Source organism: Lepidochelys kempii, chromosome 20 (assembly GCF_965140285.1).
Source record: "Lepidochelys kempii isolate rLepKem1 chromosome 20, rLepKem1.hap1, whole genome shotgun sequence".
Lineage (NCBI taxonomy): Eukaryota > Metazoa > Chordata > Testudines > Cheloniidae > Lepidochelys > Lepidochelys kempii.
Window position 1 is genome coordinate 26659490 of NC_136399.1, and position 26168 is coordinate 26685657.

The following is a 26168-nucleotide window of genomic DNA, read 5'->3' on the forward strand; positions in this document are numbered from 1 at the left end:
CACAAATCCAGGTTTTCTCACATCCCCCCCACCCCCATACACACACAAACTCACTCTCCTGCTGGTAATAGCTCATCCAAACTGACCACTCTTCAAGTTTAAATCCAAGTTAAACCAGAACATCTGGGGGGGGGGGTAGGAAAAAACAAGAGGAAACAGGCTACCTTGCATAACGACTTAGCCACTCCCAGTCTCTATTTAAGCCTAAATTAATAGTATCCAATTTGCAAATGAATTCCAATTCAGCAGTTTCTCGCTGGAGTCTGGATTTGAAGTTTTTTTGTTTTAAGATAGCGACCTTCATGTCTGTGATTGCGTGACCAGAGAGATTGAAGTGTTCTCCGACTGGTTTATGAATGTTATAATTCTTGACATCTGATTTGTGTCCATTTATTCTTTTACGTAGAGACTGTCCAGTTTGACCAATGTACATGGCAGAGGGGCATTGCTGGCACATGATGGCATAGATCACATTGGTGGATGTGCAGGTGAACGAGCCTCTGATAGTGTGGCTGATGTTATTAGGCCCTGTGATGGTGTCCCCTGAATAGATATGTGGGCACAATTGGCAATGGGCTTTGTTGCAAGGGTAAGTTCCTGGGTTAGTGGTTCTGTTGTGTGGTATGTGGTTGTTGGTGAGTATTTGCTTCAGGTTGCGGGGCTGTCTGTAGGCAAGGACTGGCCTGTCTCCCAAGATTTGTGAGAGTGTTGGGTCATCCTTTAGGATAGGTTGTAGATCCTTAATAATGCGTTGGAGGGGTTTTAGTTGGGGGCTGAAGGTGACGGCTAGTGGCGTTCTGTTATTTTCTTTGTTAGGCCTGTCCTGTAGTAGGTAACTTCTGGGAACTCTTCTGGCTCTATCAATCTGTTTCTTTACTTCTGCAGGTGGGTATTGTAGTTGTAAGAAAGCTTGATAGAGATCTTGTAGGTGTTTGTCTCTGTCTGAGGGGTTGGAGCAAATGCGGTTGTATCGCATTCCTACCGCTATTCCTACCTGCATGCCTCCAGCTTTCACCCTGACCACACCACACGATCCATCGTCTACAGCCAAGCTCTGCGATACAACCGCATTTGCTGAGATGCTTGAGAGTGATGTCTGGCTGAAGGCCTATAATTACCCAGGTCACCCTATTTACCTTTTCTAAAAACCAGCACACCACTTGCTTTCTTCCAGTTTTCTGGAACTTCTTCAGTGCTCCCAGACTTATTAGATATCAACACGGACATTCCACCGAACTACTCAGCCAGCAGTTTTAAAACTTGTAGGTGCAAGTTCTTTGAACCTGATGGTTTAAAAATGTCTGCCTGCAGTAGCTTGTCTTTAATATTCTCCACAGGTACCAGTAGACAGGGTAGAGCTACCACCATATGATGACTTTCTAATTATTTTTCTCCAACGACAGAATAGAAATATTGAACACTTCTGCCTTTTCTGAATTATTATTGAAAATTCTACAATTTCTGTCTAGTAATAGACCAATATCATGGTCAAGATTCTTTTTGTTCCTGATCGATTTTAAAATGACTCAGCTCGGTAATGTCATCTGCTGCTTTAAGTGATGGGTTACAGACCACAGTTAGCAGTTCTGCAATTTCATACAAGTTCTTTCTGCATTCTTGGACGAATACACTCTGGTCCTGCTGACTTATTACTGTTTAATTTATCAGTTTATTCCAAAACCGCCTCTAATGATACTCAACCTGGGCCAGTTCCTCAGATTTGACACCGAAAAAGAACAGCCCAGGCGTGGGGATTTCCCCCATGTCCTCGGGGGTGAAGACCAATGCAAAGAATTCACTTAGCTTTTCCACACCTGCCTTATCTTTATTATGTGCTCCTTTAGCTCGGCCAACAGCTCCTGCCCTCCCTTCCTTCTTGGCAGGCTCCTGGGCCACTTCACTTTATTTCCTGTTAGTTTTTGTGCCTTGGCTTGTTGCTCTTCAAGTTCATTCTGGGCCTCCCTAAACTTTGATGCTCCATGCGCCGGTTGGTGCCTGTGCTCTCCGGGCTGGGGTCTGACTGCCCCTCGTTAAAGGGTCCTGGTTTTTGTCTGTCTCTGGTGGACTTGGGGGGGGGGGTTGGGGTGGGGGTGGCTCTCACAGGTTTCTCAGTTGGGGGTTGCCGGGCTTTTGAACACTCTGCGGTTTGCAGCCGTTGCAGCCTCCAGTTGCGTTTAGCTCAGAGGAAGGCCCCTGGAGTCAGCCCGGGGGGGGGGGGGGGAGAAGAGGGAGGGCAGAAGGGGGGCTGGCTGTGGGGGAGGGGGAGAGAGGGGGGGCTGGCTGTGGGGGAGGGGGAGAGAGGGGGGCGGAAGAGGGGGAGAAGGAGGGGGGGCTGGCTGGGGGGGAGGGGGAGAGAGGGGGGGCTGGCTGGGGGGGAGGGGGAGAGAGGGGGGCTGGCTGTGGGGGAGGGGGAGAGAGGGGGGCTGGCTGGGGCGGGGGGGTCAGTGGGGGAGGGGTGGACGTGCGGTACTCGAGTCGTGCGGGGGGGGGGGCTTAGTGACGCAATGGGGGACGAGGTCACTGGGGGGCCGGCGGGGCGGATGGCAGCTGCAGCGACTGAAGGCTCTTCCTATCCTAGCCAATCAATCGGCCCGATGCTAGTGCGGGTGGGCTCTCTCGACCAATGGGAAGCGCGGATGCTAGTGGGCGGTTTGTGTCGCTAGCCAATGCGCAGACGGGATATTGGGCCTGTGGGCGGGCAGGATGCGGGTGGATGGGCGGGGTTACGATGGCCCAATCGGGAGGCGGGATATTGGCGCCGCTCCTTTCTGACCGTCTCCCGCTCTATGGTCTCAGGAGGCGGAGGGCTCCCAAGATGGCGGTGGTGTCCGTGTCAGGCGCCGCGTCGGTCCCCAGCCCGGAGCCCCCCGGGCTGGAGCCGGGGCCTGGCCCGGCCCGAGTCCCCGAAGAGGAGCTGCCCTCGCTGGACCCGGCCGAGGTGCGGAGCCGCCTGGAGCGGAGCTCGCACCAGTTCCGCAACCGCCGCAAGGTCCTGATCCGGGGGCTGCCCGGGGACGTGACCAACCAGGTACCGCGGGGCGGGGCGGGGCGGGGGGCGACTCGCCAGGTGCCCCGGGGCGGGGCGGGGGGGGGCCGCGACTCGCCAGGTGCCCCGGGGCGGGGCGGGGGGGGCCGCGACTCGCCAGGTGCCGCGGGGCGGGGCGGGGCGGGGGGGGGGCCGCGACTCGCCAGGTGCCCCGGGGCGGGGCGGGGCGGGGCGGGGGGGGGGGGCCGCGACTCGCCAGGTGCCCCGGGGCGGGGCGGGGGGGGGGGGCCGCGACTCGCCAGGTGCCCCGGGGCGGGGCGGGGGGGGGGCCGCGACTCGCCAGGTGCCCCGGGGCGGGGCGGGGGGGGGGGGGCCGCGACTCGCCAGGTGCCCCGGGGCGGGGCGGGGGGGGGGGGGCCGCGACTCGCCAGGTGCCCCGGGGCGGGGCGGGGGGGGGGGGCCGCGACTCGCCAGGTGCCCCGGGGCGGGGAACAGCTGCCGCGCGAGGAGAGATTAATAAGACGGGGACTTTTCAACTTGGAAAAGAGGCGACTAAGGGGGGACGTGACAGAGGTCTGTAAAATCGCGAGTGAATAAGGACGTGGTATTTACTCCTTCTCATAACACAAGAACGAGGGACCACCCAATGAAATGAATAGGCAGCAGGTTTAAAACAAACACAAGAAAGTATTTTGTCACACAACGCACAGTCAACCTGTGGAACTCCTTGCCGGAGGGTGTTGTGAAGGCCAAGACTACAACGGCGTTCAAAAGGGAGCTAGATAGATTCATGGAAGATAGCCATTGAGGGACGTATTAGCCAGGATGGGCAGGGACGGTGTCCCTAGCCTCTGTTTGCCAGAAGCTGGGAATGGGCGACGGACGGATCACTGGGCGATTCCCTGTTCTCTTTATTCCCTCTGGGGCACCTGCCATTTGCCATTGTCGGTAGACCGGTTACTGGGCTGGATGGACCTTTGGTCTGACCCAGTCTGGCTGTTCTTATGTTCTTATCACTACCCTGGCCCTGGGAGGGGGGAGGCTGAACCACACTCTGTTGAGTTTGGGGGCCTGGTATTCAGCTGGACTGGGCTAGGAATGTGATTGAGCAGAGGATGGGTGAGGATGTGACTCCCCAGGTAGATGGGGTGGGGGTAGGGGGAGAAAGAGCTGTTAGGTCCCAGGGGTGTGTCAATCTGGGTGAATGTGGGGGGTGGGCTGCAAGTGTGACCACTGAGGGAAAATTAGGGATGTGGGGGAGACTGATCGTGGGCTGTGATCATGCAGATGTGGAGGGGAGAGTTGGATTCAAGAAGCAGGGTAGTAACAGCATGAAATTGGTGAAGCTTTATCTTATCTGTAGCTCATGGAACAGCCCCTCAGCTGTAACGGGAGGTCAGCTACTTTCTGAAGTTGAGGGGTGTGACGAGTGTCTCCCTTCCCCAGCCCTTCTGGTGTCTGGCTCTGATCCCTGACTCCTCACCAGGGTCACCTGGGTGTTCAGGTGGCTGTCACCTGCTTCCTTGTTGATTTAACTTCTCAAACTTCAGCTGATGTCTCAGGCAGTGATTAGAATCTTTCCTCTAAACAGCTCCTGGATGACGCAACGGTAGAGTTGAACAGGCCATTTATGCTATTTGCTAGTCTCGTGCTGGTTGGTTTGTGTCTTTGTAATCTTTGGTCCCTGGCTGAGACATGAGCTGACGTCCTCCTCCCTCCACACCCACAAAGTTGGACTTTCCAGCATCAAAGCACTTTACAAACATCAACTAACCCTCTCGATCCCCGAATTCGCCGCAGGCTGTTTTCCTGTTTTGCAGATGGGATGCAGAGAGGGGAAGTGACTTGCCCAGTGCTCCTGGGAAAGTTAGCCAGCCTGCATTTTGAGTCTTCAAGTGTCTCAGGGTAGCTAAAGGGTTACAATTGTTGCTAAAGTTAAATAGTTTGGGAGGAGGCACCACAATAGAAATGGATTTTTATACTGTGTACACAAGTCTGTTTGCTTCTGATCTGGTGGCAGGTTTCTTTTCTGTAGTTCACTCTTGTCTCCCCAAATTATACTCTCCTTATTTTCCTCACTTTATTGGACAAGAAATTAAATCTATATTGCAGGCTATGCTTGTGAGGCACAAAGTATTTCTTTTTAGACAAGTGTGTTTCTCGTAATTTAGTTGCTGCATAGTTTTGATTTGTTAAACTGACTCCCAAAAACTCTGGAGGAGGAGCAGGTCTCCTCTAATAAGACTGATATTTTTCTCAAATCCTGCTTAGGGAGTAGGACATCTGATTTTTGCTTCTCAGAGGTTTGTGCAAACAACTAGAGTTCCTGAGATCTCATCACCTGAGTGTCTGGTTCAAGTGAACCCTCAAACACCAAGAGAAACATAATCAATAGCACCTCGTTTCATCGTGAAGCTGGAAATGTTGCATTACTCAAGGTGCAAAACAGTAAATTTCCACAATCTTCAATCTTTTACTGGAATTGGTCTGTTTCAAGTTGATACAAAACCCAGAACTCGGTGAATTTTTACATTTGCTCCAAAATCTAATGCAGCTTTAGTCTTTGGTCTTCGGTAGACCATCTCCTGCATAAGAAGCAACACAGGGCCCTGTGCATAAAAGCACCTGGCTTTCTTGTCCTCTCTTCAGCATGGCTAAGGTTTCTATTCAGCTCTCTGTATGGGAGCTTGGATGAGGTGACCTGGCTGTTAGAAAGGACAATGGGACTTTGCAGGAAATCCTTGTGAACACATTTCTATTGTTGTTCCACAGAATCAGCTCATCAGGCCAGCAGGTAATGGTGTGATCCCATGACCTACTGTCATTTGTTCAGCTGGATCACAGGACTTCCTAATGCTGTCCATTGCCTCCAGAGTGTGGCAGCCTGGCTTTCCAGAAGCACATGTAATCTGTATCACAAGAGACTGAACAAGGAGCAGTCCATCTCGGAGGGCAGCAGGCTCGCATTGGAAGGGCAGTGTAGGGCTTTTTCTGGAATGTCTCCGGCAGCTTAGGTCTCCTTTGTCATTGCACACAGAATCACGCCCATCCACTTTGGCGGGTGGGTTTTCTTAAAGGTAGTCACGTTCCTGGATGAAGCAGGGAGCCAGGGTCAGGATTTCTGGGCTTTGTTTCTAACTCTACCTTGGACTTGTGATGTTGTCAAGAGCAAGTTATGTCATCTCTCTCTGTACATCCATCTCTTAATCTGTAGAACACAGAGAACCACCTGCTGGTGGGGAATGAAAGGTTCAAAGTTTATAAGTCACTTGCGCTGCTTAGCTGAGAGCTGCTAGAGAAGGGCAAAGTCTTGCGTAAAGCATTACATGAAATTACTGCCGGGGGCAGCTGTAACATGGAGATGTTAACTCACTGGTTTGAAGATCCTTATCTGAAAGGAGAAGTGTGTAACTTCAGGGTAGAGCTCTGGCAAAACACCCAACATTCTTGTTGGGAAATAGGCTGCCTCTTGCTTGGGTTGATGGGATTGTGCCACTCGGATGATACACACGCTATATAGTTGGAATGGGATGTTTCTTTGAGGCAGACAAAACAGCAACATTGAGTGCTCACTACACATCAGCCACCCTCAAAACCCTGTGTCTGTTAAAAGGATTGGCATCAGTAGCAGGATGTCCCACAGTTTGTGCATCTTGTTTTCATTTGATGGGTCAGATTGTTTTTTCTTTTGTCCCTCTAAGTGACTTAGGTCCACTGTAGCAACTTGCTGTACAGACATCCTACAGCCTAATGCCAGCCACTCCTTCCACAACAAAACCCAGCTCCCTTGCTCTCACAGCTGGAGAATTCCACTGCACTCCTACCCATTTCATAACCCTGCCCTTGATGTGACATGGGGTGTGAGTGTTCAATCAGGGGAGGGCATCTAAATACTACAGCAGAGGCATGGATTGCACGCCCCATGAGCATGCAGCAGTGTCGAACCTGCCTTCCGATGCTATGAAGATGGCGAAAAGCCTCCTTGGTTTGCAAGGCCAGTCATTGTTGTGATGGAAGCTAGTCATGTCTGAGGGTTAACCCTGGGAACCAGGTAGTGCATGGGAGCAGCTGAACTCCGAACGAGTGTAATCACTTTTCTGCGGGCTCTAAGCTGGTTGGGACTCAAAGCGATGTCTCACGAGGTAAAAATAAATCTAATACGCAGAGTGGGCGATTTCTTGTGTCCAGACTGAACTCTGTGACTTTTAAACTCAAGGACTGAAGTAGCAGCAGCTTTGTGGCATTCTGTGGAACTCCCAATTCAAACTGCCAGCCACAGGTCTTGCCTTAGCCTCAGTCGTCCCATGAAACCAGAGGGACCTGTTAAAAACTAGCTCTGAGAAAAGCTGTCTAGCTGGAGCAGTTTGAGGTATGCTCTGTTGGGCCTTGTTTATTCAGGCATGTACCCCAGACCTGCCCAAGTGCAGGTAAGTACTTCTGAGGCAGGAAATGCCCAAGACCTTCAGCTCTGCTGGAGTGTGGCGGTGAGAACCAGCCCTGCTTGTTTTTGTGGTCAGCCCTGCTGCTGATGGACTCTTCTCCCTAGCTGTGCAGGGGGGTGGGGACGACATGCTGCCCTTTCCCACTAGCTAATTAGGGTCCTGGAGAATTCTGCCATGAGGAGCACAGTCCTGACTGGCTCCAGATACTCTGCTTGGGAGCCTGGGAATGGAGGGCAGGTAATGCTCTTCTCTGGGGCTGTTAAATGCAAGAGGTAATGTCACTCTCTCCTCGGGAGCTGATTTCTCTTTGACTTTGTTTATGTAGGAAGTTCATGATCTGCTGAACGACTATGAACTGAAGTACTGCTTTGTGGACAAATACAAAGGGACTGGTGAGTAAGCGTCTGTTGCAGAGAGCAAGTCTCCCACAAAGGGGACATTCTGTTTAAATGTTGAATCTTCTCAGATTCAGGCTAATCTATGCCAGGATGCAGCTATCGGGCAGCCCACTCACAGGGTGCTGTGTGAGTGAATGGGTCCTTTTCCCAACTCCAAGACCTCAGGACAGCGTCTCTGGTGCCTGGTGCCCTGGAAGGGGGTGTGGTGCCTGCACTTTGTTAAAATGCGGTTTTGCTTTATCCGAGTGCTAATCTACCTCAGTGTAAACACAGCTTGCCGGGTTGTTCTCTGGCAGGGCTGGGAACTGTTTTTCTTACTGTTCTTTGGGTAGGTCTTCCATCAGTTGTACACATCGGACCCTATTAGCAAGGGGGCTAGTAGCATCTGTCAGGAAACTTGGGGCTTACGGCCCCAGCAGATGATGTGGAGCTGTAATGTGCCTGCAATGTGGGGTTGCATTACTTTATGGAACCCACAGGACTGCTTCTCCTGTGCGGTGTTGACCTGAGGGATTTTCAGTCAAGCCAGCCCCTGACTCTCCTTGCAGATTTTTCACGGCAGCACTTTGCTCTGCCTCTCTAACACTCGTACAATCTGTGTGGCTAAAGGTTCCTGTGGATGTGAAAAGCTTGTGGGGTTGCATGAGGTTACTGTGATGCTAGGCCATTCACTGTCCGTCTGAGTGCCAAGGTGGAGGTTGGGACGCGAATGGTTTGAGCCTCTAGCTGCCATTATGTCTTGGGCATTGCTAGCAATCACTGGATGCTCCCAGTCTCCTCCCTGTTGGGCCATTAGCCCAGAGAGTTAGGAGCATGGTGTGCTAGTGTCTGGGACCGTAGGACACCTGCGGACTGATCGTCTGTTAATATTGATTACAATGTTCCAGTGCTTAGACCAAGGCTTCTGCCTTGTCCTGAAGGCTGCTAGAAAGCATGAGTGCATGATACGTTTTCTAAGCAAGATGTCTACTGTGCCAGCACACGCTGTTAGCCGACAGTCGAAGTGACTGCCTCATGGGGACTTGAGCCCTTTCTTGTAATCTAGAGCCGCTAACACTGCAGTTTATCCCTGTCCTCTCAGTGGCTCTGTGACTTTGGATGTGTGGGTATGGACAATGTGGTGTGACTCTGGAGTTGGTGAAGGTGTGATGTGCTAGCTAAGTGCTTGCTGCTGGGTTGCAGGGTTTCTTGTCATAACTTCTCTGCTTGCAGCGTTTGTCACCTTGCTGAATGGGGAACAGGCTGAGTCGGCCATCAAGAAATTCCACCTGAGCAAGCTCCGGGACAAGGAGATCTCTGTGCAGCTGCAGCCCACGGATGCCCTCTTGTGCATTGCCAACCTCCCCCAGCTCTATACGCAACAGCAGTTTGAGGAGCTGGTTCGACCTTTTGGAAACCTGGAGCGCTGCTTCTTGGTGTATAGTGAGCAGACGGGCCACTCTAAAGGCTACGGTTTCGTCGAGTACATGAAAAAGGACTCGGCAGCCAGGGCAAAGTCCGAGCTGCTGGGCAAGCAGCTGGGGACGCGGACTCTGTATGTTCACTGGACCGACGTCAACCAGCTGACCGTAGACCTGGTTCATTCCAGGTGCTTGAGTGTGGGCAAATTACCCCCAAACTACCATGACCTGGAGGAGCTGAGGCAGGTCTTCTCAGCAATTTCTGCCCCGACCTTCTGCCAGGTGCGGAGCTCAGCCCCAGGGGTGGGTTTCCTGTGTGTCCGCGATGCTATGTCTGTCTGGTGTTGTAGAGACCTGGCCCCATACACCATGTAGGGTGCGCTGACGCCTAGTCTGCACTAGAAAAGCTTTGCCAGAGTGGTTATCTAGACACAGCTTATGCCAGCAATGGAGCGCTGGCTGGTCCAGCTTATGCTGGTTTGCCGGTATAGCTGACTTCACTCGGGGAGTGCCCTTTTTCTGGTGTAACTGCGTCTGTGCTAGGGCTTTTGCTGGAATAAAAAAATCATAAAACAATCCCACCCCAATGGACGTTAGTGAGCCAGCCAGAGCTTTTCAGTGCAGGCCTGGCCTATATGGAAGACGCGGTCTGTACCCCAAATGCCTTAGTGCTGCCTCTGAAAGGCTTCCCCTAGGCTGGCGGGGCCAGTGTCAATGGGAGAGGTTGGATCTTGCCCTGGGGCAGTTCCTGGCTGGGTAAGCTAGCCAAGGTTAAGGAAGGCAGTGAGGTTAGGGGATTCCCTCCCTAGCTAGGATCTTTCAGTGATGTAAAGGTTCAGGCCCTTGCCTTTCACTAGGAAAATGACAAGTGTAAATTTGCATCTCTGGGTAGGTCCTGGAAGTGACCTGTGGGCTGTCCCACTGGAAAGTGCCATCTGGCTCCAAGACACCCGTGTGGAAATGACTTGTCCTTGTGCCATCAGTCTAGTGTCTGTTCAGTCATCTTGAATGTACCTGCTCCCATGTGCTGGGATGCTACCATCCGGCTCACAGCCTCTAGCTCCCTCCTTCGAAGAAAGGGAGGGGAAATGATCTGAGGCTTCCTGCGTTAAGGAACAAAAAGATCGTGAAGCTAAATGCTTTGCAGTTAAACAGTCTGGCGAAGCACAGCTCTGTGAGGCAGGCATGGCCTTTAAAGCAGGGATTTCCAAAGCATCCTAAAGCAGTTGGGTACCCAAATTCCTTTGACTATCCCACCCTAAACCACTGAGTTCCTGGATGATGTGGCGTCTCCTCCTGCCTGCGGATGGTGGTGACATGTTGGCACGCTCCCCTGCTCAGCCCAGGGCTTTGAGCTCCATTAGAGCCCATTGTAAGGTTTCAATGCCCAGGCCTGAGATCCAGGCATGTTACATTTCCAGTTGTGCGGATGTGGATTGGAAAAGTTCATCGCCTGAAGGGTCTGAAAGCCCCTGGTCCTGTTAGCACCGGCCAGCACACGGCTCCTCTGGCCTTCATGCGCTAGCAGCCAGTGTCCTCTCCCTATTGTGCTAAACCTCCTTTTCACTGCCTTGTTTTTGTGTAGCTGGCGTATGGTCAGGATGGCCAGCTGAAAGGCTTTGCAGTCCTGGAGTATGAGTCAGCAGAGATAGCAGAACTGGTCCAGCAGGCCACAGATGGCCTGCCACTCGCTGGGAACCACATCCGCGTCTCCTTCTGTGCCCCGGGCCCTCCTGGGCGCAGCATGCTGGCTGCGCTTACAGCTGCACAGGTGACGGTAAGGCTCACTTATACAAATCTGCTCAGGCACCCTGTGGTGTTACCTCCCCCTTCCCCCGCATTTTCCCTGCAGTCTGTTCACAGCTCTGTCCAGAGACCCCAGGGGCTTCTCCTTGCACCTTTCCAAGGCCAGATCTCCAGCCTAGAACAGGCTGTCTTAGTTCAGACTACTGGCACGGTGCCTGTTCCAACAGCCCTCTGCCCGCAGAGCTTCCTTCTGTAGCTATTGCTTGTGGGCATCCAGTGTTTGTTACAAGGTCAGTTTGTGTGCAAAGCCCGTGCAGATACTGCTAGCACTCAGCTGGACTGAAGGGAACGGGAGGTGAATTAACTTACTGCTAAAGTGGGAGTTATTGTTCACAGTAGCAAAATCTAATGTGGCAGTGTTGTCACGACAGAAACCGACAGGCTGTTCTGCATGAAGAGCCTTGATGCTCACGTTCCATGCTCAGAGGGGACGGGGCATCTGCCCTGTCTCTCTGCACCTAAGACGTGGACTGTAAAATGTACCGAGCTCTGGAATTTCAGTTCCTTTCTAGCAATCAGAATGTCCCACCTTCCCTGCAGGCCAGTGTCCTGCAGCTTCCATGTTATAAATACTCACTTCCTGTGCAAGTTAAGATACTGAAAGACCCATGAGGTTTTGCAGAGAGGGGAGGCTGGGTAGTGAAAGCTGTTAGCTCTGTGTTACTGCTCCTGTACCGCAGGGTTTCTGTCTGCGCTAACAATGTTAGCAACCTGGCTCCATGCTGGGGTTGTTAACCCTCTCCCGGTGCTCCCCCAAACACCAGGATGAAATGCTCCTGCTGAATGCACTGCTTCAGCTCCCAGGTGATCGGGAGTGGCCAGGGATGTCAGGTTGGTGGTCGTGATGGAATAGTTCAGTGCTGGAGTCGTAAAGCAAATATATGCTGCTCTTTTTGAGAGCTGGATCCAGGCTTTAGATTGAGGAAGAAATTGGGCTAGTAATGATTGTGACGGAACTGGATCACTGGGACAGCAGAGGGTCTGGTTTTTGGGATGTGCTGCCTGTATTCAGAGCATAGAGTGGCCCTCGATTTGTCGCAGATGCTGGCTTGCCCAGTCACCACCAGGTATCCGTTTCATTGTGAAGTACAACTGTGTAATTCAGACTGCTCTTAGCGTCAGCTGAAGTTCTCAGTTAGTCAGTACCTCCCCCCCACCCCGGCTCCTTCAAATCCAGAACAAATGTCAAACCCTCATGAGCTAGGCTGACAAAGGTATTTAGGCCCCTGGAGCTGCGGGGGGCTTTGGCAGGGTACGACTCTGGATTTCCAGTGGAAAGTCAATAGGCTCAGGTGCATAACTCACTCAGGTGTACTGTAATCCCATTCGGCACCTGTCTGCATCTTTAGGTGCCTAAATATCTGTGTCAGTCTGGCACTGTGTGTACAGCCCTTGGCATGACCCTGCCTGGGCTCTCTGGACTGCCGTAATGAAATAGAGAAATTCAGACTCTGACATCTGCAATGTTTTTTAAGGCACTTAATCGTGGGAAAGGGCTCCTTCCAGAGCCAAATATCCTCCAGATTCTGAACAGCCTGGGGAACCCCGCTTCGATCCAGCTCTTACTCAACCCCCTACTTCACGGAGCCGTCAGTGGAAAACAGGGTAAGAATGAGTAACGGGTTTTCTTACGTGGTGCTACGGCCCTGGTGTAGCTGTTGTAGGGAACAGGACCCCGGCAGGCCCTGTGCCCGTGAGGTACTGTGGGAGCTGCCCAAAGCTCCCCAGACAGGTAGATTTGCTGACTCTTCTCTAGCAGCAGGAGCAGATGGTGTCTTGTACCCATGGTCACAGTTGCTCTTTAGCTGGATGATCACGCTACTCCTTCATAATAAGGAAAATGACCAACCCTGGCTGGGAGCAGAGAACGGGATCGAGGCTGAGCCTGTTCAGCTAGTCCTTAGCAAGCCCAGGCTTGTAGTCCTCTGTGGAGCTCCAGAGAGGCTGGCCAGCAGCCAGCCACAGAGCCCAGCGTTCTCCTACTGAGCTAAGCGTACGCTGCGTAGGAACCCAGGTGCCTGACACTTCCAGGCTTGTTCCCGTTTTGTCAGCGTATCGGCCCCAGTCCGACCTGCTCCAGTTCTCTGCTCTGCTGGCAGTGCTGACATGGGGCACGGATGACTTCCTGTTTGTATTTGCATGGTGCTAGCCCAGGGTCTCGCGTCACTGCGGGGAGCCATGCACACCAAGGCAGAGGTCTGAGCGCACACAGGCAGAGGTGCCGAGTGGTGGGACAGAGCCTGGTTAACCAGGTATTCTGTTCCACTGAGAACAATGCCTAGTTGCTAGAGGGCCTGTGCCATGCCGCCTCCATGCGAGAGTCTGCACTGTCCGTGTGTCGGCAGCCAGTATCAAAATGGTCTTGCCCTTTTCCTTTGCAGGAATCCTGGGCGCTCCCCCGTCCATGCCACTCATGACCAATCCAGCCCTCTCCACGGCGCTGCTTCAGCTAGCTCTGCAGAACCAAACTCAAGCACAGCAGGTACTCACCCAAGACGCTCCTGGAACGTCCTAGAAGCTGCTCTGCTTCAGCGTTAAGAACGTCCTGTGCTTGTCTCTGTATTGATATTGCTCCCGTCGCTGGAGCAATTGGGCACCTCAGGAACCCGAGTGAATCTGACCTCGCGGCACCCCGGGAGGTGGTAGGCTGGGGGACGCAGACAGAAACTGTCTTCCTTAGCACCGCCCCCCGAGTCTGCTGCCGCCAGGAGTAGAACCAAGCTCTTCTGCAGCGAGCAGTGCTCTAACCGTGAGGCTGCCCCTCCTCTTCTAGCTACATCCCACTTCAGGGGGAGTGGGGTGAGCCCCCCCAGCCCCAGTTATAAACAGGCCCCTCTGTCAGGGTGGAAGCTGAATAACAACCAGACTTTCAGAAGTGGCCACTGAATCCATGTGCCTCACTTCTTGCGTGCCCAGCTTGAGATGCCCTGGGCCTGGCTCTTCCCGTAGCTCTGATCGGGAACACAAATCACACACAGAGACATGTTCAGTGACCTCTTCCGGAGTGGTTGGCCTTGAGCCCTTGCCCACCAAACCTACAGCTGGAGGACTGAATCTGAACTCTTTGCCATCTCAGTCAGTGGCGCTCTGCATTGCACCTGTTACACTTTGCTGTCTCTGTTTGCCTCGCTCTCTCTTTCTCCCTGATGTAACTGGGTTTGCTCCTAACGGAGTTCCCCACCTCCCCAGAGCGGTTGGTGTAAATCTGAGCATTTGGAGGCTGGCTTAATGCTGACTCTAGCTGTTGTTAGCTAACATCTGCTCCTTTAGCCTCCCCTGGTTCATGAAGTGATCTGTCTTTCTGGTCTGTCTTGCTTTGCTTTCTGCCCCAGAAGGCATTGCTTGGGAACTCCCTGTTACTGCAGAACCAAGTCTGGACGCAGCTGCTGCAGAACAAGGAGAACCAAGCCATATTCCATGTGAGTGGTAGGGGGCTTCCTGTGTGTGTGGTGTGGAGACGCAGCGCCAGATGTGCCCTCAGGCCTTGTCCGAATTCCACTTGTGCGCTGCCCTTCGGGGCTGGATTGTGACACGCGGTGCAAGGAGCAGAGTGTACGCTGCACTGTCCTGGGGGGGTGATGCCGCCACCTGTGACAGTTTCTACTGTCACCTCCTTGCTCCTGGGCGGTCACAACTTACTGCTGGTCTAGGGGCTTGACCCTGCTGCCATGGAAGTCAATGGCAGTCTGCACTTCCACAGGAGCAGGATCCAGCCTGTATCAGCAGTGGATTGCTTCAGCCCTGCCGGTGGCTTTAGGGGGCAGTAAGGTCTCCAGCCATCCCCTCCCTCCCACTTGCAGGGGTGTGGCCCCTGGATCCAGGGAACTGTGTAGGGCTGTAAGGGGGTTCTGGGGTGGGCATGTCGCAGGTCACAGCCTAGCCCCTAATGAACTGAGCATCTCTTTTGAGCTTGGTAGTACCCCCAGAGAGCCTGTCTGAGTGGAGTTGCCCCCCGCCTCCCGCATCATGGGTAAGGCTCAGTTAGCTGGATTTCAGGCAGATGTGCTGGGCTTCTGCCAGTGGAAGAGCATGTGCTGACCAGGCCCATGGCCGCGTTCAGCTGCGGCCTTATGAGCTCCGTGCTGTGGAATAAGTGGCACAAGCGGATCCTGTGGCTGGCGGGTTTGGGCCTCTCTGCGCTGGGTCTGTTGGACTGTGTTAACATCTCCATTTGTTAGTGACCCAGGACCCGGGGTGGGCTGAGCTGGTCCCTTGATTCTAGTGAAGCAAGTGGTCTGGACAGAGGGGAGGGCGCTGTGTGGGAGTAGCCCGGTTTCTGTTTTCAGTGGTTTGTCTGTTTAAAGAGCCATGAAATTGCTGCAGCCCCCCCTCCCCCTCAGAGAGCTTTGAAATGCAAATTATGCTGTAGAAAGACAAGCTGCGGCTGTGGTGTGGCCCTCTTGCTGTGTTTAGATCACTCCAGTGCCAGCCGAGCTTCCAAACCCGTTTCCTTGGGAAGCGCTGGCTAGACCTGCTCTCTGCAACAGCAAGTTGGGTCCTTGAGCACGCAAAGATCGCCAGCTCTTCTGTCTTCTCTTCCCTTCCTGGGAAGCTCCAACCTCCCCTCCCCATCTGAAAATGTGCACAGCCGCCTCCCTCCTGTGTCTGACCCTTCCTTATCTGGGAGGGGCGTGCTTGGACAGCCATAGCAGCAGTTCCTTAGCACAAAGTCACCCGGGTGCAACAGGACATCAAGTATTTGGCCCGGCCTCCCCACCTGTTGCTCTTCTGGAATGGCCACCTCTGCTGGTGAGGATGACAGGCCAACGTCCTGCCCATGATAGCACAGAACCCAATTATTTCAATGCACATCAAGGAGATTTTTTTTTAGATGAACAGAGAGTGTGTCGCAAGCTGGGGCATAACTGCGGGGCACTACCTGTCCGTGTGGTACAGTGCTCTTGGATTGACTCTGTTTTGAAACCGTATGCCAAAGGGCTCTAGGCCAGCGGCTCTCAACCTTTCCAGACGACCATGCCCCTTTCAGGAGTCTGATTTGTCTTGTGTACCCCCAAGTTTCACCTCACTTTAACACTACTTGCTTACAAAATCAGACCTAAAAATACCAGTGTCACAGCCCACTATGACTGAAAAATGGCTGTCTTCCTCATTTTTACCATGTAATTATCAAATAAATTAGTTGGAATACAAGTATTGACCTTTCAGTGTATAGCACACAGAGCAGTATAAACAAGTCATTGTATGAAATTTTCGTGTGTACTGACTGGGCTGGTGCTTTTTATGTCACCTACTGTAGAACTAGGCAAATCTCTAGATGAGTTGCTGTACCCCCTACGTGTGCTCCTGGTTGAGAACCACTGCTCTAGGGAACTCTTCATGTGCACAGGGCTAGTTAGCACAGGGCAGGCTAGTAAGCTGCAGGTTCCGCCCCTGCACGCCGTGCACGAACTGCTCATGTAGGCGCTGATTTGCTTGGGCTGGCTTCTTGCAGCGCTCTCACCGCTTGGCTGCACCGCTGGCATTGCATACTAACCGAGTTTCCCGCTGTGCCTTCTGCCTGGCCTTAACCTGCCTCTTGTTTGCAGAAACCCGGGATCTTGGGGGACTCTCCTCTCAGTTCTCTACAGCACGGCACCTTGGGGTTGGCGACTGCCCCGGCTCAGCCTGGAAGCTCGCTGCTGGGAGAACTCGCCTCAGGTAACGCTGTGGGTTTGTGGCACGAGGCGATTGCTCAGGAGTCGTGATTCCTGCAGCATGTGCTGGATGCTGGGCAGAGCTGCAGCAGCTCACGTGAGTGCAGCTTCTGTTCTCTGTGCAGTGCCCCATCCCAGACGCTGGGGTTTGCATTTCCACCGCAGGCGTCCGCCTGCCACCCTGGGCGCTGCCAGTTCACCATGCCACCTCGCGCATAGAGAAATAGCTGCCACGCGCGTCCCTGGAGATTACTGTGCTGGCATTGACTTTGGGGGCCCGGGAAGCACTTGGGGGTCTAAAGCACGGGCATGTTGGTCTGCAGATAACCCTGGAGGAGGGCAGAGCCCTTTAGGGAACCTTGGGGCATGTTCAGATGTCTTGGGTTTTTGTGTTAGAGCCCTCTGCCCTCTCTGGAGTAGAACCGTTGGCGTGGGCCTGCAGAGGAGGATGACTCAACCCTAGCAGCAGGTGTCTGGGTGCCGACCTAGCTGTTCTTGGGCTCAGTTGCAGGCCTGTGTGGGTGAAGGGGAGGGTGGAAGATGTTGCTGAGTGACTGTCTGTAAAGTGGTGGCATCTCCTCTCCCCAGGGGGGCCTCTGCCTGCTGACATGACGCAGGGGCACGTGAAGTCACCAATCTTGCCTTCGGGGGGCATGCCCCTGGCATCCTTTCTGGGACCAGTGGGGACAGATAGGGAGAACTCGGCAATTGGGACGCAGGTGTCCCAGCTGACCCCATCTCCTGGGACCCCATCAACCCTGCCGGGCCTCACCACCTCCATCCTGGGATCAGTGATCAGTGGACTTCAGAAACCAAAGCAGGTGGAGAATGGGGTAAGAAGAGCAGCTGTGTTCAAAGTTTACCTAGAACAAGCGCTTCACACTCTCCATATGCTGCCTACTCTCCAGTCTGTTCGGTGCATCCTTGAAAGTCTGTAACGCTTCCAGCCTCTTGTCCCCTGGCAAAGCAGCGTAGGAGTCTAAGCGGCTTGTGCGTTTTCCTGTCCTCCTGACGCTCCTCTGTGCGGCCTGCCTCGGGGCATACCCTCCAGCAGCACTAATCCCCGGGACTCCTTCTCTCCTAGGCCTCGCTGCTGGGAGAACCGCCCAAAGACTTCAAGATTCCTCTCAACCCTTATTTAAACCTGCACAGCCTTCTTCCTGCAAATCACCTGGGAGGTGAGCTGGTGGGGGGTGCCCCATAAACCGACAGTAGGAAAGGTTGGACGTCGGCATGGCTCCTCAACGAACTATGCCCTGAAAGGCGCAAACAAGGCCAGAACTGAACCTGAGCCGGGCAGGGATCTGTCCATGCTGGGACCAGAGCTGGGCTGCAGACTGGACCGTGTCTCTGCCTGCAAACCTGGGGGAGTAGGGCTAGACTCCTCCTGCTTCAGCTCAGTGCCTTGTGTGCACAGTGGAGAGGGATTGTCACTCCAGCGGGGTGACGTTTGGAGTCTGCCAACAAGCGCCCGGGAGTGCATCTCCAGTGCTACCACCAGGTCAGCCTGGGACCTAGCACTTGGCTTGTTCAGGCGCAGGCCTGCCGGGAGACTCCGTTTGAATGGGAGTGGGGAGGGAAGACTTCACTTACTGACCTCCTGCCACGGGGTTGGGGATCCCCACTTGAGAAGCGAAGTCACTTGCCATGGGGCAGTTGGTGTCAGAACCAAGAGCAGGAGCAGCTGTCAGTTCACCATGCTGCCCTGACTCGGGTAGCGCAGAGATCCAGCTGTGTTCCCACCATGGGGGACTCCTGAGCTGAGGGATTAAACTCAATGGATGGCAGGGCAGAGGGACAAATGACTTTAGTTTTGCCTCGCATGCATTACCAAAGCAAGGCCAGGCTCTATCTCCAGCACAGTGCTAATCCCCCACAGGGCGACAGTACTCTCTGGGACTGTCCCTCTAGCAGGCATGGGGTGTCCGGAGAAAGGGAATCCCTAGGGCTGCGAGTTTCCAAGGAGAGCTGCCTCTCCCTGGGGGCAAAGGGCCAGGCTGAATGGTGCAGTTGGGTAATGGGACAGCCTGCAGTAATTACCCTTGAAAGGGAGCCAGTGCAGCTGGGCCCTTGGCTATCTGCCCAGCTGCTGTGGTGCTAATGAGTAATGCTCTTCTGCAGGTGGGGCCAATAAAGCATTTAATCTGAAGACTGGAGTGCTCGGCAATGTTTCCAATCCCAGAATCCCACAGCCTGCCATGGCTGACCCGCCACTGCCCTCTTCTGGGCTGGCAGGAGATAACTATGCTTTTGACTATCAGCCGGTAAGTACCTTGGGTCAAGACAGAGCATTAGCCCAGACAAGTGGAGTCCTCTGAGTATTAAAGCAGCAGAGCTGGGAACAGAACCCAGGGTCCTGCCTGCTATTGTCCTGTTTTCTCGCTCCCTGGTCAGACACACTCTCGAGTCACCTGATCTTGTGTTGTGGCCTCTGGAAATGCCTATGTAAGAGTCTTGTTTACTCTTTTTTTTTTCTCCTGGAAGGACTTGGGATCCCGAATGTATGCCCAGTCGAGAGACCATGCTGGGCCCATCCTGGGCGGATTTGGACACAGCAGGCATAAGGTAACTTCTGCTGGTATTCAGCTAGGAAGGAGCTAAGCCATGGGGCTGTTCTGAACGTGACCAGCTGGGTTCTGATCCTCCCTCTTTATAGGCTACAATGCACTGGACTGGCAGCTCTCTGAGACTCTGCTCTCCCCCGGCCCCCCCATGTGCTCCTTCTGTCTCTGCCTTCCCAGTTCTCCCATTCTTCACCCCTGTGGCTTACGGGGTTAACGTCTGCTATCTGGGAGTGTGGCCTGCAGCTGTTGGGGCTCCCTGGTTTGGCTGGTTTTGGGGTGTGGGAGGAGCATTCCACCCTAAGCGCCTCCCTGGGTCACTAGTGGCATGCATCAGGTTATGTGGAGTTGTGCCCTGCGTGAGCCCTGCAGCTCTGTACAGCTTTCTGGCTTCTCCTCCCAGCACCATTGCCACAGGTGCGTCCCAGGTGTCCATGGCTGCTCATGAGGGTATCGATAACAAGGACCTGATTTGTGGATCTCCTCAGGGCAAGCTGCCAAGTGGAGAAACAATTCCCAGGCTGGCTAGAAAATCTGTGATGTGTCTGGTCGCTGCTCAGAGAACCGTTGTTCGCCTTGCCCAGAGCAGGATCGGGAGGGAAGTGGGAGGGCTGTTAGGTTGTGTTGGCCAGTGTCTTCCAGCTAACATGCTGGGAAGTCCAGTGCAGACGGGACATACTGTCTCTGTAGCGGGGTCTAGTTAGAGCTGGGGTGGTGGGGTGTTAACTTCACTATCTTCATGGTTAAAGTACCGTCTACCTTGTCTACATTCGATTTCCAGTGTGTTAGACCACACTAGCCAATCCCTAGCCTCACGCCTTTCTATACTCAGCTAGCCCAGGTCTTCGGGGTCCACGGTGACGTGGTCTCACTTTTCCACAAGTCCTGTGGGCCTGCTTCAAGGGGGATCCCACCCAGCAGCCCCCTTTCCCTGAGCAAGAGGGGGTATTGTGTCCTCTGTGCCAAAGAGAATTTGGTCTCATTGGGTGCGTCTACACTGCAATGAAACCCGTGGCACCAAGCCTGGGTCCGGGTCAATTGACTCCGGCTGCGGGGTGAAAATTGCGGTGTAGACATTTGGGCTCGAGCTGGGGCCCCGGCTCTGAGACCCTCCCCACAGCGGGGTTTCGGATTCCCAGCCCAAATGCCTACGCTGCAATTTTCAGTCCTGCAGCCCCAGCCCAAGTCAGCTGACCCAGGCCTGCCGTGGGTCTTTGATCGCGACGTAGACATGCCCATTGATCTATTTCCATGCTGCAGAGCACGGAGGCACAGCCTGCAGTTCTGCCTCTGGGGGGCTGAACCGAGCCTTGATCCAGCTTGTGATGTGGAGCCGCTTCTCTTCCAGATGTCTTCATCTCCTGGATTTGAGCGGAGCAGCTTGGGGCCACCCCTGCCGCCCTTCTACTCAGGATCCCCAACCTCCTACTTCACCAGTGGCCTTCAAGCTGGGCTTAAACAAAGCCACTTGAACAAAGTGAGACGTCACTTGTGTGTGTGCCAGGAAGGGAGCGTCTGTGCTTCTGGCTGCTAAGGGTGCAGATGGGCGTGGGTCAGCTCGCTCCCACTAGTCAAAGATCCAGCCAGGCGGGCTCGGTGATTCCTGGCAGGGACTGTGGGCTGGGAGGCCAGCCTAGGTCCCAGCCTGTGGTGGCTCCTGCACAACCTGGGTTTTACAATGGCTGTGGGGTCTCCGCTTTTAATCGAAAAGTCCAGGCCTCCGCCTTGCTCTTGTGCTGTCGTGAAATGGAACCGCCTGGCAGCTGAGCAAGCCGGCCAGTTGTAGGCTCTCGAGGCAGCAGGGTGGCTCTGAGAGACGCACACTCAGCTAAGGCAGAGGCAGAACGCTGAGATGTGACCTGGGGGCCGGTACCTTCCCTCTGGGGTCAGCCAATAGTGATTTAGAAATGGCCTGATATTTGAAGCCCAACCCTTCCTGTAAGAGTCACTGGGCCGGCTCCCAAAGGGAGCTGCTCTCCCTGGAGGAGAATGGGCGCATTTCCTGCTGTCTCGATGTGCCATTCAGTGCCATAAAATCTGTCACTGGGGTCGCAGGCCAGGAGATGCAGCTGCAGCCCTGTTCCCGAGAGGTGGGGGGAGAGGTGTTTGCGCAGGATGCTAGCCCACTTGAGGTGGGAAAGGGCCTTTGATGGGTCCCTTGAATGGAAGGTGGCTGTGTTGGGACAGTGGGACTGCAGGGCGCTTGCGGGCTGCACACAGTGCTGTTAAACAGGGACATCCGTGGTGACTCCTCTCTTCCAGGCAGTTGGGATGCCACCTGTGGGCAGTGGGGACAATATCCTGGGCGTGGGACCAAACAGCCATTCCCACAGCTCCCACTCCAAGGTGAGTAGCTCTGGGGACAAGGGCAGAGCTTTGCTACTGACCTGCAAACCCCCCCCGCCCCACCCCGGGTGCTTTGCCAGTCCCTTGATGCTCAACGCCCCGCTCTCTCTTCCAGACTCCGATCGGGGGCCAGAAACGGGCCTTCTCCCACCTGCTGCCATCCCCGGAGCCCAGCCCGGAGGGCGGCTACGTCGGACAGCATTCTCAGGGCCTGGGAGGGCACTATGCAGACTCCTACCTGAAGCGGAAGAGGATATTTTAACCCCTTCCCTGCTGAAGCACTATCGTCCCCTCCACGTGTAAATCTGTACAAACTTTTTTTAACGTTAGTCTTGATTTTGAGGTTTTTACGTGTGTGTGAAAGACTTGGCTTCTCTGAGTGGGGAGGGAAGCCCCATGGGCTTCCTGCTGGAGTATGGGCCCTTCCAGTTACCCCCTGCTCCAGAACCAGCACCTCTCTGCAGCACAGGCAGCCAGAGCAGAGGCAAGCGCTCGGAAAACATACTGTATGGGGTAAGGACAAAGCTCACCCCTGTGGCCCCTGTCACTGCTGCCCTCGGGGCCTCCCTGTGTTTCGGGGCCCACAAGGCAGAACCTGTTGGAGTCATGCTGTAATCTGATTGCAGTAACTGGGAATCGACACACAGTCCTGAGTGAGGACAGTAAGTCCTAGGGAGATGCATGTTCCCTGCCTTAAACTGCTGCTTCAGAGACAGGAATGGAACCGACTCCAGCAGGTGCCCTCTGCTCACCGTAACGTGAGCATGGAAGTTCTGGTAGCGCAGAGGTGGCGATCTAGGGGGTGGCGATTTGGATACACGTACAGAGTTCTAGTTACGCCGTGGGACTCAGGATCTGCCTGGTTCCTGGTCCCACCCTGCTCAAAGCCTTCGGAGCTGCATCTGGGATGCAGCGCTCCCTGGAGGCTCACGCTGAGCTTGAGGTCTCCGGCCCTGCCTGCCTCTCCAAATTCCTGTTCTGTTTTGTTTTTTTTAAACCCTTCAGATGCTGACATTTTACACTTTTCTTTGGTAATGAGATTTGTAAGTTGCCTTTTTAATTCATGCTTTGGTTTTTATTTCCTTTTTTAACTAGCTAGGAGCAGGAATCTTGGTCCATTGTAAAGTTGCTGAGCCTGGTCATTCCTTTTTTTAGTTTCTCCCTCCTGGGCATGAACTTTTGTTCTAGAAGTTTCTTTTGGGGTGCGGGGAGTCAAACGTTTTCCTTGATTTCTGTTTTGCTGAGCCTTTCAATAGGAGCCAGCTGCAGCGTGGCAAACAGACCTGCTTTCCCTGCAGCCAGGCAGCCTCCGGACACTGCTTCTCAGGAAGCTGATCTGCCTTTCCCCTTCTGTTGACCAAGCTTGGAGGGTGATTGTGATTTCGCAATGTCCAACACAAGGCCGCCCTTGTGCTCTGTGTGGAACCAGACGCTCAGTCCTTTGCACCCTTTCTCCAGCTCCATTTGTAATATCATATTAAATGCCGCTGAGCCAATGTAGTAGGATGCTGGCAGCTTTGGGTATCAAGCCCTTAACAGTGTGTGCTGCTGAGAACGGGACTGTTTAATGCCTTGGGACTGAGCCACTAGCCAGCTGAGATAGTCGTGCAGGACGTAGAGTTGCAAAGCAAGCCGGTGTCCAGTGATTGAGAACGGTGCCCTGCTGGCCTCTGTTGAGGGGAGGGTGAGAAGCTGCTTTCTCTGGGGAGGATTTGCAGGTCTTTTTATGTAGTCTCCCCACACTCTTTTGATTTGAGGTTTATAAAATTGCTACCATGTTTCTACTATAGATGCTGTCTGGCTTGCTGTATTTGTGGGGCTTCCAAGCCCTCGAGAGCTGGACATTGCCTTTCCAAAGTAAAGAGAGATTTATATCGAGCCTTGTCTCCTTTCTCTACTTGCTGTAAAAATGTGTCATTTTCTGAACACTTAACACTTCCCCTGGAGCCGGGAGCCATTGGCCAGAGGGTGGTCTGGGAGCCAGGCAGACTGGATTTAATCATGTTTCTCTTGGCCATGGCTAAGTCCATGGACACCAGTGCCTAGTCCTACAGACACTGGTATGTGTCCATCCAGCTACAGGTTGGATCCTTCAACTTTCTGTCCCTGGGGAGACCTCACTAAACTAACAGTCCTGGTGATTCACAAGCCCCATCACTCCAATACTGCACCCTACAACCTCATGGCAGCTTTCAGCATCCAGACACCCCCTTTGCTACACTGAGCTGCATCCCCTCTTGCTTACACATGAAGGCCTGGGGTAAGCATAGCTCATGTCCAGGGTGCTCTATATTGGTAACTGCAGCTGTGCTGAGCTTCTGTCAGACCCAGTTCCCTTCCTGCCACTCGGCTTGGGATTTGGAATCTGCTCCTGGTGCAGCTGCTGCACCCGAGCTTTCACATCTCTGCTGTTGTGTTTGCTGGGGATTTTGTTCTCATTTTTACTTCATCCCTGCCTTGACTCTGTTTCCCATCTCTGCCCTTTTCTGCTCATTGCTTGCTGCTGTTGAGAGGCGGGAATGCTGCGGGTAGCACCTCTCGTGCTCTGGCCTGAGTCTGGGTTGAGCTGGGAACGCAGCTCCATGTGAGCCTTCTGGTTGCTGAATTGAAAAAAGGAAAAAAACATGTAATGAACTCCCTGTGGCTGACTTTATCCTGATTAACGTTTAGTAGGGTGGGGCATAGGCCCACCCCATGCGGTCTCCTGGGCGACTAGCCACTGCCTGGAGAGTGAGCTTGTGCTCTGCATTGACAAGCCCCGGGGGAGGGGGAGAGAAAGGGTGTAACCCCCAAGGGGAGGGAGTACCCGGCAGTGGGGGTGGATTTAATTAGAAGGGGAGCAGTGGCCCAAGAAGACAAGGTGAGGGTGGCAGACACCAGGGGAGAAGCGGGAGGGGATCTCCCGCACTGGAATAGGGGGAACTTCTTAGTGGATTCCGTCAGCTGCTCCCTGCCCTGTGGGTTCTTCGGGGACCCCAGGACTAGGACTGCAGGGAAGTCTGTCCCTTGCAGCTTGCACATACAGAGCCCCTGGGATGGCCGTGGTGGGAAGTAGCAGCAAGACCCATCTCACCTTAACTGCTACATGCTGAGGGGGCTGATGAGGCTTGTCCCTGCTTTCAGCTAATGGAGACAACTGGCTGAGGAGGATCTGTCAGCTGGTTACATGGCTGCTGTCGGCGCATTTCCACTGAGCTCATCTCCACCTTGTGCTACCCTGCAGGCACAGGGCTGGTGCACCTTCAGCCTAGGCCATGACGTCCTCACACAGGGACAGCGCCATGTCAGCGCAATGAATGCAAAACAGACTTGAACCTGTGCAAACTGCAGCACTAAGCTGGGGGCGAGCAGGGGTGAGGGCCCTGAGCCCTTCTCCCACTTCCCAGCTGAGTTCCCAGCTCTGCTGCAGCCTCCTTGGCCCAGTTCCTCATCTGTCAAAGGGAGAGGGCACGTCCCAGCTCTTGGCAGGTGCCTTTCGGGGGCAGATCTCAAAGCGCATTACGCAGCAGGTTGGTAACATTCAGCTTTCGCCTCTGGAAATGAGGGTAGAGCAGGGATGTGCTGTGCCCAAGCTGTGCCACCAAAACCCAGCTCTGCTGCGTGCTATGCTAGCGTGTGATCCGCTGGGGCTCCTGGCCCAGGCGCCCGATCGCTCAGGTGCTCAGCTCCTGGGGTGCTGGTGAGACCCACGTGCCTTCTGGGTGTGGGGTTCTATCTCGGCTAGTGGCCGAGACCACTTAGAGAGAGAGAACGAGTCTCCTCTGCAGCCTTAGCTAGCAGCCCGTTGGGTTTTAGCTCATGCTGTAGAGCAGTGGTTCTTAACCTGGGGTGCACTCCCCCCTGAGGCGGCGAGATGCCCTTTCTGGGGGCGTGAGATAGGCCAGATTTTTTTGGAAGGTAAATCATCGAAAACACAAATTAAGCACAGGCACGTAAGTACAAATACTTTGTTTCATCAAACGTGTGTGTGTATTAACATGAGACCTTTTTTAACGATTACTGTAACATACAAACAAAAAACACAGGTTTAAAGAACTGACCTACTTCAGCGATTTTTGATAAGGGGGGGTGAGAACACAGCTGGTGAACCAAAGGGGTGCAGGTAAAGGTTAAGGATCCTTGCTGTAGAGGTTCATGCACGAAGCTCCAGAGATCCCAGGTCCGATCCCGCCCGAAGAGGAGCGGGGTCTATGGGTGTTACGCTGGGGCAGAGGGACCCAGGGAGGCTTGGTCTGATTCCACTGAAACGGGAACAAGGCAGGTCCCTTTGGCCCCATCGGTGGTGCCCCCGCAGCAGGGGGCAGGGCCGGGGGGGGGGGGGGGAGCAGAACGAGATTCTCGGCTCTGCTGTGGCTGCTGCCCCCACAGCATGGCTGGCACCAGCCCGAGATCCTGCATCCGCCTCCCTGGGCCTCGGCTGGGCTAGGGCACAGCTGTGCCAAAGAGCTGCGGCTCAGCATGGCCCCAGCCCCCCTGCGCCCCTCTGGGTCCCAGCCCCTTGCCCCCCAGCAGGGCCCTGCCCCTCACCACCTCCCTCCTGGTCCTGGGCCCTGCCCCCCACCCCTCCCTTGTGGT

At 54.2% G+C, this 26168-nt stretch overlaps 1 protein-coding gene and 1 long non-coding RNA gene across 7 annotated transcripts; one reads left to right on the forward strand and one right to left on the reverse strand.

Annotated features, from left to right (window-relative positions):
* The first annotated feature begins 2713 nt into the window (after window positions 1-2713).
* Window positions 2714-23471, forward strand: RAVER1 (ribonucleoprotein, PTB binding 1). 6 transcript variants are annotated; one of them, XM_073318217.1, is made up of 15 exons: window positions 2714-3028; window positions 7754-7820; window positions 9039-9508; window positions 10812-11003; window positions 12508-12637; window positions 13414-13514; window positions 14365-14451; window positions 16579-16690; window positions 17275-17519; window positions 17771-17864; window positions 18808-18950; window positions 19171-19251; window positions 20596-20724; window positions 21510-21593; window positions 21709-23471. In XM_073318217.1, the coding sequence occupies exons 1-15, from the start codon at window positions 2714-2716 to the stop codon at window positions 21853-21855; spliced, it is 2397 nt and encodes a 798-aa protein (XP_073174318.1). In that variant the 3' UTR covers window positions 21856-23471. The 6 variants fall into 6 exon arrangements, with proteins under 6 accessions (XP_073174318.1, XP_073174320.1, XP_073174321.1 ...); XM_073318219.1 differs by having other exon boundaries at window positions 2795-3028; window positions 9039-9529; XM_073318220.1 differs by having other exon boundaries at window positions 2795-3028; window positions 9039-9529; window positions 14368-14451.
* LOC140900652 (uncharacterized) lies at window positions 22990-26036 on the reverse strand. Its single transcript, XR_012155687.2, has 2 exons — window positions 25634-26036; window positions 22990-24193 (listed from the first exon to the last, which is right to left on the reverse strand). It is a non-coding gene; the product is annotated as an uncharacterized LOC140900652 (long non-coding RNA).
* Window positions 26037-26168: the final 132 nt, after the last annotated feature.